The sequence below is a fragment of the Cryptomeria japonica genome, chromosome 7, assembly GCF_030272615.1.
Source record: "Cryptomeria japonica chromosome 7, Sugi_1.0, whole genome shotgun sequence".
NCBI classification, from domain to species: Eukaryota; Viridiplantae; Streptophyta; class Pinopsida; order Cupressales; family Cupressaceae; genus Cryptomeria; species Cryptomeria japonica.
In genome coordinates this window covers 490,307,527-490,321,015 of record NC_081411.1, presented here as the reverse complement: position 1 = coordinate 490,321,015, position 13,489 = coordinate 490,307,527, and the positions used below count along the sequence as shown (strand labels likewise).

Here is a 13,489-nt window from a genome sequence, read left to right as displayed (position 1 = left end):
GACATTACAAATTCCTCCTTGATGTCATTTTAGCGCCTATATCTCTTCTTGAGAACATTTTCCCTATGATGGAGGACTTTTGGAGAAAATGAACTTTCCTCCTTGCCTTATGTTTTGCGCTCCTCTTCCATGTTGGGCGCATTTTGCTAGGAAGGAATCTGGCCGTTGGGAGGAAATTCCTCTTTGCTTGGTGTTTTGCGCTCTAACCCTATCCTTGGGCGAGTTTGTACTGAGGTGAAGGATTCTTGTCGAGGAAGAGAATTCCTCCCTTATGGCACTTTTGCACCCTACCTCTGCCTTTAAGCGCATTCCTTAGGCGATGGAGGAATTTCATTGAGAAGGAAATTTCCTCTATAACATGCTTTTAGCGCCCAACCTTCTCATAGAGCGCACTTTGGGAGGTGTGAAGGATTTTGAGGAAGTTCAGAAATTCCTCCTTAACTTGAATTCGGCGCCCATTCCCTTCTTGGAGCGCATTTCACCCATGATGAAGGAATTTTGAGGAGTTTTGAACTTTCCTCCTTGCCTTGCATTTTGAGCTCATCATCTCGACTTGAGTGCCTTTTTTGGATTTGAGGAGGATTTTTTGGTGAAGGAAAAATTTCCTGCCTTGGAGTAGATTTTTCACACTTTTGCCATTTCAGGAAAGAATGAATTCAAACAGCCAAATTTTTGATCAACTGCCTACTTTTTCGACTTTTCGGATTTAGAACTTGGATTTTCAGGATTGTTCTGCCATCAGTATCCTGCCCAAGTATCCTGCCCACTGCCAAAGATAGACCTGCCAAAAATAGACTTACTAAAAATAGTAAGTACTTCAAAACATCAAATTAGGGCAAATTGGGGGACGAGGACACTTACTAAAAATACTAAGTTTGCACTGCTAAAAATAGTAAGTTTGTTTAAATGCAAAAATTAGCTAATCCAGGACACAGTGAAACTTACTATAAATAGTAAGTGCTAAAAAATTTGCTCAAATTTCAATGGTAGCTTCCTTGAAGGTTTCTTATTTCATTGCTTCAGTCAAGTTTCTCAAAACCCTGAGCTACTGACCTTAAATCTAAGTTTAAAGGGTAAAAACCCTAAAATAGACAAAACAAGCTCCAAACTTAGTCAAATTTACTCGAAACACTTGCAAACTTGACCAAATTCCCCAAAACACTTGGGAGCCTAGGGAGATCAAAGAAACTGTTGCTAAATGACACAAACGACCACAACCAAAAGACCTAGTGCACCAAAACTATAGGGGGTCCCCATTTGGAATGAGGTGATGTGTGATTAGGTCACAATAGGACTATCAAGCGTTAGAGCAAGGTTGTTCTAGACAATTGAGTGCAAAACAAGGATTATCAAGGAATTCCAAGCACTAGTGAGGGGTAGACAAGGAATTGTGAGAACATTTCCATTTTGTGCATGGACAAGTGAACACAATGATGAATTTTCCAAGTAAATCCAAGAATTTGCCAAGGAAAAATTAAATTTGAATGTGAATCCATGTTTGAACCTTGCACTTTGCATTTTTGTCTTGGAATTCTACACTTCGCCTTAGGATTTCATTTTAAAATTTTGGAATTTCGTACCTCAACTATGGATTTTAACATTTCAACCTTTCGATAATGGACTTGAAACAAGGATTTTGCATTTACACCTTGAATTTCCACACTTCACCAAGGATTTTAAACAAATTTTGTGAATTTCCACACTAAACCATGGAATAGGAACTTCAATTTTGGAATCCCTCTCTCAAACAAGGATTCCATGAAAATTACAACTTTGACCAAGGATTTTTTCACAAAATTTTCTTGATTTTCCTTTTGCCAAGGTCGGGAAATCCAAACTTGCAAAAGGCCCAGATACTCTGAATCGAAGCTTGATTCTATTGAAGTGGCGCGACGATCATAAGGAGACATATGGGGTTGGTGGATCATAATTGATGCGTTTTGGGTCATTACCCGTTTAGTAAACGTTCCCCCGTGTAGAAGGAAAGCTCCCATTGAAGCATTTAACCCGACACCTATTGTAAATACATCCCCTGTTACATTTTTCTTGTCAAGGCATTGAATTTTCATCACTTTTCCACACTTTAATATTTCAAAACTTCACTTTCTTGACAAATTTCATTGAAAACATTGACAACATTATATAACTTTTCCTACACTTTGACAACATTTAGCAACATTGACAACATTTTGCATTTTCTTTCAATTCCCAGTCCTGACATTTATTCATGGATTACAGACTCGAAACTTGAATTCCTAACTTGATCACACACTTGGTCTTGAACGTGAACAAATTTGATTTTCATTCCCTGAAACAATTACACATTCCTAATCTCAAGCAAGGAACTTTCCTAAGCCGGATGGTGGATTACGCATTCAGTCCTTATCCTAGACTTGGAATTCCTCACTCGACCTACCCACCCAAGGACGAACTTTGCACTTTAAGCTGATTGAATCAACAAGGATTGATCAAGATGCACTTTCCCAGACTGATAAGACATCACTACCTTCCCCAAAGGCGAAAAGATCAAAATCATTGCCAAGCTAAGCAACTAAGCAAAAACACTATACTAAGAAATGAAAAAAGTGGGGGTCCCCATTTGCAATGGGGCGTGTGTTTACAACAAAACAGGTACCTACTACGAAGATCGTAAAGGTAAATCCAATTCTACATTATGTTTTTATTCATAGTTTTCTTTCATTTGCTTATTTTTGTTCACAATTTTGTTAGTGTTTCACAATAATTGCAGTTCATAGAGCCTTTCGTAGTTCTACAAGTTGCAGAGAAGCCGGCAATGGGCTACATATATGAGGACATAAATAGGGACAAGGAAGCCATTAGATCCATTTATGCTGGAGTTGAGGCTATTGCTCCATTTGGGAAATCAATGATAGGCGTTGGCACCTCCAATTTCACAAGCCCCTACATGTAGCTTCTTATTTCCTCAATCCGGCATGCCAATTTCACCTTGATTTCAAGGTGAATGAGGAGGTTCTGAGTGGGCTAGTTCATAGTTCTTTTGCCAAAGCAAATCCCACCATCTTTCTCACAATCCTTTCAAGATTTACTCTACTAGAAAGAGGAATACAGTCAATCAGAATCCTTTAGATATAGGATCAACTGAAATGCCTAATTAAACTAATTCTATTAAAGGTAAATTCACTAGTAAATTGGATGCATAGTTCAAAAAATTGCGGGACTTGCAAGTAATCATAAGTCAAAACTGAAGCCAAGTGACTTGTTGTAAAACTCAGCTCCAAGTAATTTAAAAATCTCACAATGATTTCTATAGAAAAACTGTGGCTACTTGGAAAACATCACAAAACTTGGTAGTTTATCTCAGCATAAATAATAATAAACTTAATACCTATTCTGATGTGAAGATGCAACAAAATTTCACATTTTATATGTTGCAAGGTGTGTGCCCTTGGTCTCCTTGTGCTATGCAATGCAACGCTCGGGTTTGTGACATGGCTCAACCGCCTCCTATGGATTCTATAAGTCTAGTGGTTGTATCAGAAATTAATAGGTCAATCTTTTGGTCCAACAACAACCACACTTGTAACAAGTTGTATCAGAGCTTGGTCACAGGTTCAAACCCCACGCTTGCGCTGCGGGGGAGGGGGGGGTTGTTGTTGCAAGGTGTGCGCCTTTGGTCTCCTTGTGCTGTGCAGCGCAGCGCTCGAGTTTGTGACATGGCTTAACCACCTCTTGTGGATTCGATAAGTCTAGTGGTTGTATCGGGCATTAATAGGTCGATCTTTTGGTGCAACAACAACCACACTTGTAACATTATTTTCATGGGTTTAAACTTCAAAAGAAAACTATGAGCCATGCAAGGGTTTGATGGTCTAACGGGCTTCTAAGTCCAAACCACCAAGGTTTCACAAGTTTCAAACTGCAAGGGCTTCATCATTGGTTTTTAGATCTTTTTAGATGTTTTCATGTTCTAGAGATATTGTTTGCTGTTTTTAATATTTTATCATATTGTTGTGTGGTTTCTTGCATTTGTGACCTCCTTGAGTTGTGTTTTTGTTTACTACAAACATTATCCCACAGCTATCTCACTTCACAATATTATCACATATAGCTTGTGTATCCATTATTTGAGCGCTTGCAAGCTTTAGTTTCTCTTTAATTTATTTTTATTCTTTTTGATATGTAAGATGCTAGCAAGGGGTAAGCTCTCATATTTATTGAAAAGGAAAACAAGCTACATCACCACCACAAAGGGGAGGTAACTTACATTTCGACAACATTTGCCTCCTTCAGCCTATGGTGTAGTAAAACTCTAAATCCATCTGAAAGATAAAATAATCTTTCAACCTATTGTGGAAACAGGATAGACTCATGGTGCCCAATGAAAAAAATAAAAGTTTCCATGTTTCAGATTAGCCCATCTCTAAACAGATTAATGGCTTGTTTAATGTTTACATTGGCACATGTCATTCAATTTTATTGTTATTATCTGTAACATCTTAATGCTAAAACATTTATTGAAGTTTAGAGATTACTTTCAGATTTGTAGAGGTTCATATACTAACATGCAGCACTTTACATTTATTTGACTTTGTTACAAAGCTGAAAATAAAAAGACTAGGCACTTCTCTCTCTTTTTAATTTCATCCTTAGATTTAAGTTTTATATGTGGTATGAACGAACTTAGGATAATTTAATCGTGTATCTTTCTTGCTTGTATTAGTTGTTAATTATTTTAATTTGAACACCCCTTTCAAGCACTTGGATTAAAACATATTTCTTTGAGCATGAAGTACTTTTCATACTTTTCTTGTTCCTCCTAGTCTATCTTTATAAGTCTTTCATAGCATTTCCACTAAGTGTCTTATTATTGTTGTTGTTGTTATTTCGACCCAATGATTTGATGACCATTCTTAGTTAGGATTTGCCACATAGAATTAGGAAGACTTTTCTGAGCTTTAATTCTAGAAGAAACTTATGATTTGTAAATTTTGTTGATATTGAAATTGAAAGTTTATATGTATTGATTGAAACTTTGAACTCCTTTTTTGGTCAATGAAGTATATTGAACTTTAATTTTGATCTATATATAAAGGAATTCAGTAATATGGTTTATATATTCAGTAATATGCATGTTTTAAAAACATATTTTTTTAAATCAATGTATTTTTAATGTTCAATAAACTTGCCCACTTTTTGCCAAGTCCTGAGCTTTTAAAATTTTGGGTCTACCAAGTAATTGTCAAGTCTGAGTTTTTCAACTATGATTGGATGAGATCAATCCAGTGTGCAATGCTATCCATGCTGCAACTGAATATGAAGCAATCTATGACAATAACAATAATAAGAGTAGGCATCCCTCTCCTCATTTTGTTCTTGTTGATATCCATACAGCACCCACCTCAATGGACGAATGTGGCATAATTAGCCAACCGACCCTTTTTCATTTTGTTCTCATTACCCTTATTCTTAGCTCACTCCATAATTAGCCTCTCAATGTTACAACTCCAATTCCACCCGCCTCTCTCCTTGCTTTCCAACAATAAGAGCTGCTCTTTTCATCCCTCCTTGAATGAAGAACTCCTGCACTCTATTTCATTCTAAAACCATAAAAATGGTCCTCACATTTTGATTGTTGAATCAAACACCCTTCATAAAGAGCAGAACAACAATACAAGTAAGACCAAACAAGCCAAACATCTACTCCAATATGAGACAAATATCAATTTGGTATTGGCCAGTATAAATGGCACTTTCAGTGGTTTAATGAAAGTTAGGGAAATGAAAAACAAACAGCAGGCTTTCCATCACGAAAATATGACCTTGCTGATACAAAACTTGAAAGGCATTAAAGATAATCAAAAAAATAAAACCAACGGTTTGAATCAAATTGACATCAGAACTGAGGCTATCAAGAGGACTCTTGGAGCTGACGAGCCCACAGAAACACAATACCTCTCTCCACCAGCAGTTTCAACAACTTAATGCTACCAAAAGAAGCATCAAATTAGAGATCTCTCTAAGAGAGTTCACTAAATCTAATGAACAATGGCAAATATATCCTAGATGACAAAGTAAAATCCATCATAAATGAGGATTAAATGTGGAATATCAGATAACGGCTTGGCCAGCTCCACCAAAGAGGCAATTAAATAGTAGGCCCAACTGAAGATTCCTGGTTGTTTACCTCTTTCTTTTGCTGATATATATGCTAATATAGTCTTGTAAATGTTTCTATCTCCTTAAATACTACTCCTTGCTTTCCAATTATGTATTTGTTGTTCCATTGTCTTGTTCCTAGCCTGCACCTTCAACTCAGTACTTGTAATATGCCCATTTACGCTTACACTTAATGGTTTTTTAAAATGTAATATTCTTACATTAATATAAAATATTTTCCTTTTATACAGAAATGATTAAATCCGGGAAATATTATTAGCAAATCAGAAAAGAATGCTCTGTAAGTATGTTGAATTTCAAAAATTAGAATCCAAACATTCTGGAAATTCAGACCAAGAATTTCAATTTTCTGTTTCAAAAAGGGCAAACATTGAAATTGGACTACGATGCAAGGGAAGGTAGATTGTTAAAAATTCTTCCCACGTAGATTATAAAACAGATCAAGAAGTTCAGCAGAAAATAGAGAAGAAAGATCACTTGATGTTTATTATAGGGCCGATGGAGAAGAATACAAAGGCTGTATTAGAGGCTCATCTATTCATTATATCCTGTCATGAAATATGTAATTTGAGTACATGGATTTTGAAAGACAAATAGCAGTAACTTGTGATATATGTAATAGGTATACTTTTGATGATTTAAATAGAAAAATTAGATTTTTGACAAGCAGCTTATACACACTAATCAAAAGTCTGATTAAAAATTCTTTATCCTTTCCTTCTCTGTACCTTGGACAACTTAGATTTTTTTGGAAAGAAACTAATTTGAAACACATGCAGAAAAATTTACCTTAGGGAACATGCTACCTGGAGAAGAAATTGAGTTGTTCTGTTGTATTAATGCTGATCTGATTCCCACAGCAAATTCAGTCTCATTTCCCCCAAACCAACCCACAGGTCCAGCATACATTCCTCGATCAAACATTTCTGTCAATTGGCCTTTACAATTAAAATCTGGTGTCCTCATATAAAAACTAATATAAACGTCTTCAATTAGACATGCCACTGGATTTGATGAAACAATTTCATATGTCCTCAGGATCCATATCCAGAAAACAGCATTTAGATTTCGCCATAAAAGGTAATCCTATTGTCAAAAATATGACACAATTCTCGAGATTTAACGTTCACAACATGAAAAGAAATATTGTATCTGTAGTACAAATTGCCCTTTGAGTTAAATTTCCAGTACCTTCCATATACTAAAAGCAATTTGCATGTTTGTAGTCCCCAACTTCAGATATTATACTATAGAAACAACAGGAGCCACAAATGCTAGAATTAGGGAAATACTTTTGAGAAAATTCAAGAAAGTGTTTATCCTAATGACTGGAATAATAATTATATAAAATATGTTTGACAAAAAGATAGTAGATTTAGAGCCTTTGCCACCATGTTCCTGAATTGGGTATGTGGGTCTACAAGGCTGAAAGTACAGTTAAAAAAACAAATCCTATAGATGAAATGGGTATAAAAGACCTTGCAAAGAGTGGAAGTACAGAGAAAGAGCCACTTGGTGAAAACAATTCATGTTTAGGAGAAGGTAAAGGTGAAGGTGCTAAGAAAAGGAAATCTATTGAGCGACAGATTTGGTTGGAAAGTCTAAAACAAGTAAAGATGAGAAAATGCCCCACTACTTTGAAAGACCACATAAAGGCCCTAGATCTCCCCCAAACCTAAATGAGCATCAAATCTGTTATCTGAAATGTGAAGGGATTTGAAGCCTATTGTTGGTTGAAAATTTTGTACACCTAGGGGATGTGCAAAATTGTGGTTTCAGCCACAGTGTGTGAGTATGATACTCTCCTAATTTAGGGAAGGCTCCCCCTATCTACAAACTAAACTAATCTAATATGGGTCGGACAGAAGTCTCTCTTCTTCTTTCAAGAAAAACTATACTATTTTCTCTTCACTGAAAAGTAATAGCAATTGGAAATAAATAACAGCAAATACAAAAATGAGACTTTTTTGTAGGATTTTTGGAACATAAAGGGAAGCAAAGTTTTCATGAAAGCACAAAGACCTCCATCACTTCCCTGGGACGAGAAAACAAAAATGAAAGCACAAAGTCTTCAGCACTTCTATTGTCCTATCAACCTTTGTAGATGATTTTTTGGTAACTAAGCATGATATGTAGCAGCTCAAAGTCTAACCACATGATGCACCTCTTATGCACAAACATAAGAAATAAAAGTAGTGCCTCCGTCCTCGTACGTCGATGCTTACAATCGAGCGATGGACATCATGACTGAAAACAAAACTTCCTTCTAAGGGAAGAGGATGACCGATAATGACGAGAGCACCAAAGGTAGCAGTGATGAAGAATCCAAAACGATTCGGGCCCTTCGATGGGATATGTTGAGAATGATGAAAGAATTGAAGGCCGAGAAAGGAACCAATAAAGTAATGAACTATGGTGTACTGAGTGCAATATTGAGGGGCACACAAAAGGTAATTGCCCTAAAAAGATGTTTTGTGAGATTTGCCAAGTGATGGGTCATTCAATAAAGGAGTGTCCATATAATTTGAAGACTAGAAATATGCAAGTACTCTTCACATAGGGAGAATCTAGTCCATCAAAACCAAAAAATGTACGCCTAGCGGCAATGGAAATCAATGAGGGCGAAACCAAATACGTTATGACTCCAGAGGACATCCTATCATACAGTACCGACAATGTAGTGAATGGGGACACATTGTGAGAGACTGTCAAAATAAGAAAGACAACATACAATTATTGTGCAAATGGTGTGCACCGAGGAATCATGAAGACACCGACTGCCCAAAGCAAAAGGGTTTTAATATGTTGGATGTGGCAAAACAAGATGAGGTAGCTCTGGTAATCACAAGAGCACAAACAAAGAACGTGGTGTACTTAGACCCTTGTACAGAGAAGGAACGACTCCGAGAAGCCAGAGCAGAAGTTGAACAATTGTTGGCGAAGGAACAAATAACTTCCAATGGAAGTGCAAGTAAGTCATTGCGAGGGTCAGAGAAGAACATAGTTCAGCAAGTGCTACAAACAACCGTATCGATCAAGGTGATAGATCTTCTTCAAACTATGCCGCAACTGGGAATAACAATTACCAACACGATCGATGACAACAACTGCAGTCATCACAAACAGAACAAGCCACAAGAGAAACTAGCAGAGTAAACCTCCATGTGAAGGGGACGGGGCGCGTGACTAGATGTTGTTGACGGTGAGCATTGGCAGGAAGCCAGCCATCGTGGAGATGCAAATTATGGGAATGAAATTAACAAACACCATCATCGATTGAGGCTCAAGAGTCAATGTACTACCAAAGGAAACTTGGAAGAGCCTTGGAAAACCTATGCTTTGGCCGTCAACGTTCAATTTGGTGGGTGCCGACTAGCACGACATTAAGCCATTGAGGACTTTGATGGCACAAAAGGTAACAATTGGCAAATGGCCCTTCTTCCTGGATTCCGTCGTCATCCCATTAGAGAAGCCGTACAAGGCTCTCCTCGAGAAAGGGTGGTTAATCACTACAAAGGAAGATCACAATTGGAAGTGTAACACAATCTCCATTGAGAGTCAGGGAAGGAAGTACGTCATTGACCTGAGGACTTAGGTGGTGAGTGAAGAATTGGCATCTTCAGACAGAGTCCGAAGATGGAGAGTGGGGTACAGAGGAAGGAAGAGGATGGAACAAAATGACGAAGGGGTACTGGTATTGGAAGATTGATTAGAGGATGAAACTAGCTCCCTGAATGGACAATTCCACTGGCAAATGGAGGACTACGACGTATTTTCGCTAACGTGTAATTTTCTTGAAGCTACAAATCTTGGTGAGCAGAAACCAAAAGCATGTACAGTCAAAGTTACAAGACTCTGCGAGTCTAGGCAAGACTCGCAGAGTCCAGAGGTGGTTTGCCCTCGCCGAGGCCCACGGCCTCTGGACTCGGCCTTGGCCGAGTCTGGCCGAGTTTTGGCAAACTCACCGAGTCTATTAAACTCGGCAGACTCGCCAAGTCCCGTGGGTCGGACTCTGCCGCCCAGTCAAAAATAAATAAAATGCCATAGTTTTAAATGAAATAAAAGGGTAATATGTTTTCTTCCACACCCTAAAAAGTCATTTTTTGTTGTTTGCAAGCACAAGGAGAGAAAAAGAGAGTTTTCAGCAAAAAATAGAGGCATTGACGAGCAGACCAATAGATAGATTGAAGAGGAGATAATGATTGTTGATTGTTCGTGCAAGTTTGTAGCTTGCATTCAAGCATTTGAAGGTGTTAAAGAAGGATTTGGAAGAGGTTTTCAAGCAAATTTATAGAGGTAAGTACCATTTTTTTGTTATTTTTTTTATTTTCTTACTTTCATATTTCCATTTTTTTGTACATTTGTTTTGTTTTTGGTTTATTTTATATTGATGGAAAAATATGAAAGTTGAAACCCTAATTTTGATTTTTCTTTCTATTTTTTTTTTAGGTTTTCATTTATTTAGAATAAGAGATATTATGCTGATGTTTTCCATTTATAATATATTGCAGCATAATGTCTCAGCCTAGTGGAAGTGGTGCCTCAAAGGCAGCCCCGGTTAGAAAGGATAAGGCTTGGAAACATGGCATCCCCGGTTCAAAAAAAGAAGTAACATGTATTCATTGCAAAACAAAATATAAAGGGGGAGGTATTAACCGGCTGAAATATCACATTGCACAAATAGAATGTCATGATGCAAAACCATGCAAAAGAGCACCCCCTGAGGCTATTCGTGAAGTGCAAGATCAATTAGAGGAATTTGAAGAGAGAAAAGAATTGAAAAGGAAGCAAATGGAAGAAATGGCAGCCATTGGTGGAGAGGCTTCTTCAAATCCTCAACCTCCATTCCCTAGATCTGGAAGTAGTGGTAGCGTGAGTGTGAGCATTGGGCCTCGCATTAGTAAAAATAAATCCACATTAGACTCACTTATTGTTCCACGCACGATTCCAGGTGCCCAACCATCGCTTGAGAGCATGGGTTGGAATAAGGAGAAGCATGATGCTACGAAAATGGCAATTGGAGACTTATGGTTCTACAGCAACGTTCGCGAGGTATTCATTAGTATTTTGATTTCTATGTCTTATTTTTTTTGCTTTTAAGAAATTGAGAATTTAAGAGTATGCCACATTCATTATTTTAATTTTTAAAGTTACAAGTAAAACTTAAAAGTTATTAGTTAATACTTATTCCGTTTATTTAATTTGTTTTAGGTCTCCATACTGGCAAATTATGGTAGATACCATTACTGGTTGTGGCCAAGGGATCAAAGCCCCTAATGATGAAGAGATAAAAGGCCCTATCTTGAATCAAAAGGTGGCTGATGTTAAAGCCAAAATTGTCGAGCAGCATGAGATATGGAGGAAGAAGGGTTGCACCATCATGAGTGATGGTTGGACCGACAGAAGAAGTAGAACACTATTGAATTTTCTTGTCTCCTCATCAGGTAATTGTACTTTGTAGTTTGTAGTTTGTATTTTGTAAAGTATATTTATCATTGGTTTAGTGACTAAGTTTATTTATTTTTATTTTACTAAATCTCTTTTTTTTTTCTTTCTTAGGTAGCATAGTGTTCTTGAAGTCAATTGATGCTTCAGGGAATGTAAAAAATGTTGAGTATCTCTATGGGTTGTTGGAGGAAGTGTTGGAGGATGTGGGTGAGGAGAATGTGATGCAAATAGTGACTGATAATGCAGCAAATTATATTGCTGCAAGTAAACTTCTTATCAAGAGGCACCCCACCTTGTTTTGGACCCCTTGTGCTGCTCATTGCATTGACCTCATATTGGAGGATCTTGGTAAAATTCCATGGATTAAAACATGTGTAGAGATTGGAAGGAATATTTGTAAATACATATATAATCATGCCTAAGTCTTCAACCTTATGAGAAATTTCACAAATAAGAAAGAGTTGTCTCGTCCAGGAATTACCCGATTTGCAACAAATTTTATCACGTTGCAATCCTTGCTCCGGTCCAAGGCTGGATTGAAACGCATGTTTGTAAGTGAGGAGTGGACGGCATCATCATATGCAAAGACCACTGCAGGGATTGAGATGGCTGATCCGGTTTTCGAAGAGCATAGCTTTTGGCAACCAACCAAGGAGATGTGCGGGTAATTATCTATTATATTTTTCATTTTTGTTCTCATTTCCATTTCATTTCTTTAGTTTTATTCACACTTGTTTATGTAAAACTTAAAACTTAAAGCTTAATGTTGCAACTTTCAACTTGTGATCACAGTTCATAGAGCCTCTTGTTCTCCTACGAGTTGCTGATGGAGAGAAGCCTGCAATGGGCTACATTTATGAGGGCATGGATAGGGTGAAGGAGGCCATTAGAGCCATTTATTCAGGGAATCAAGCTAAGTATGGTCCCATATGGGACGTCATTGATCGACGATGGCACAATCTACTTCATAGGCCTATACATGCAGTTGCCTACTACCTTAGTCCGACATTCTAGTTTCGCCCAGATTTCAAGGCCGATGATGAGGTGTTGGGTGGGCTCTACAAAGTTGTAGAGCGAATGTCACCTGATTCATCAATTGGAGCACACATAATCCGTGAGGTAGAGATGTTTACGAATGCACAAGGAGACTTCTTCTCACGAGACATATGCAAGCAAAACCGGACACAAATGATGCCAGGTAAAAATCTAATCAAGGCATAGTTTTAAATTTTTATCTGAAACTTTTCTATGATTCTATTACCATTATCATAAACTCAAAGTTATAGAATAGAAATGATTTTTATTATTTTTTTGTTTCAAATGCTTGGTGGGAGATGTTTAGTAATAAGGTGTCAAATCAACAAAAGATTGCACTTCGTATCTTCAGCCAGCCATGTAGTGCTTCAGAATGTGAGCGCAATTGGAGCATATTCACTCCAAAAAGTACAATAGGTTGGCGGTGCAAAAGTTGAATGATCTTGTGTTTGTTCATTACACCCTTCACCTCCATCACAGACAGATCTTGGGAACTGACACATCTCCTATCATTTTAAAGGAGGTTGATCCACAAGGAGAGTGGAAGACTGAGCTTGATGATCCCGTCTTCAATGATGAAGACTTAGAGTGGGTTGATCAGGTGGATCGAGAGGCAGAGGCAGTGGCGATGGCAGAGCAGGAGGCTACAGCGCGAGGAAACCCATTGGAGTACCTCGAGGATGATGTGGATGAGGATATGGATGTCATTGAGCCTAAGCCTCAGACACAAGCAGAGATCATGGCTAGAGAACGTACTCGGACCTATCTTAGGCGCACACGTAGGACGGTTCTGGGGTCGACTGATATTGGCTCCTCTGGGCCTTAGACTTCTAGGCTCTAGCTTTTA

The 13,489-nt window shown here is 37.8% G+C and overlaps 1 protein-coding gene across 6 annotated transcripts in view; it reads right to left on the bottom strand.

Moving 5' to 3' along the window:
• Positions 1-13,489, bottom strand: part of LOC131065758 (isochorismate synthase, chloroplastic) — a 314,318-nt gene that overhangs the window by 112,391 nt on the left and 188,438 nt on the right. For 4 of the 6 annotated variants that reach the window (XR_009111467.2, XM_058000399.2, XM_058000398.2 and 1 more), the window contains exon 12: positions 6,949-7,085. Coding sequence is in view for 5 of the 6 variants with exons in the window: in XM_058000399.2 (XP_057856382.1) it covers positions 6,949-7,085 (137 nt within the window). In the remaining variant the exon portion in view is untranslated. The remainder of the gene's footprint in view (positions 1-6,948; positions 7,086-13,489) is intronic. The other 2 variants (XM_058000400.2, XM_059209304.1) reach the window with 1 other exon arrangement.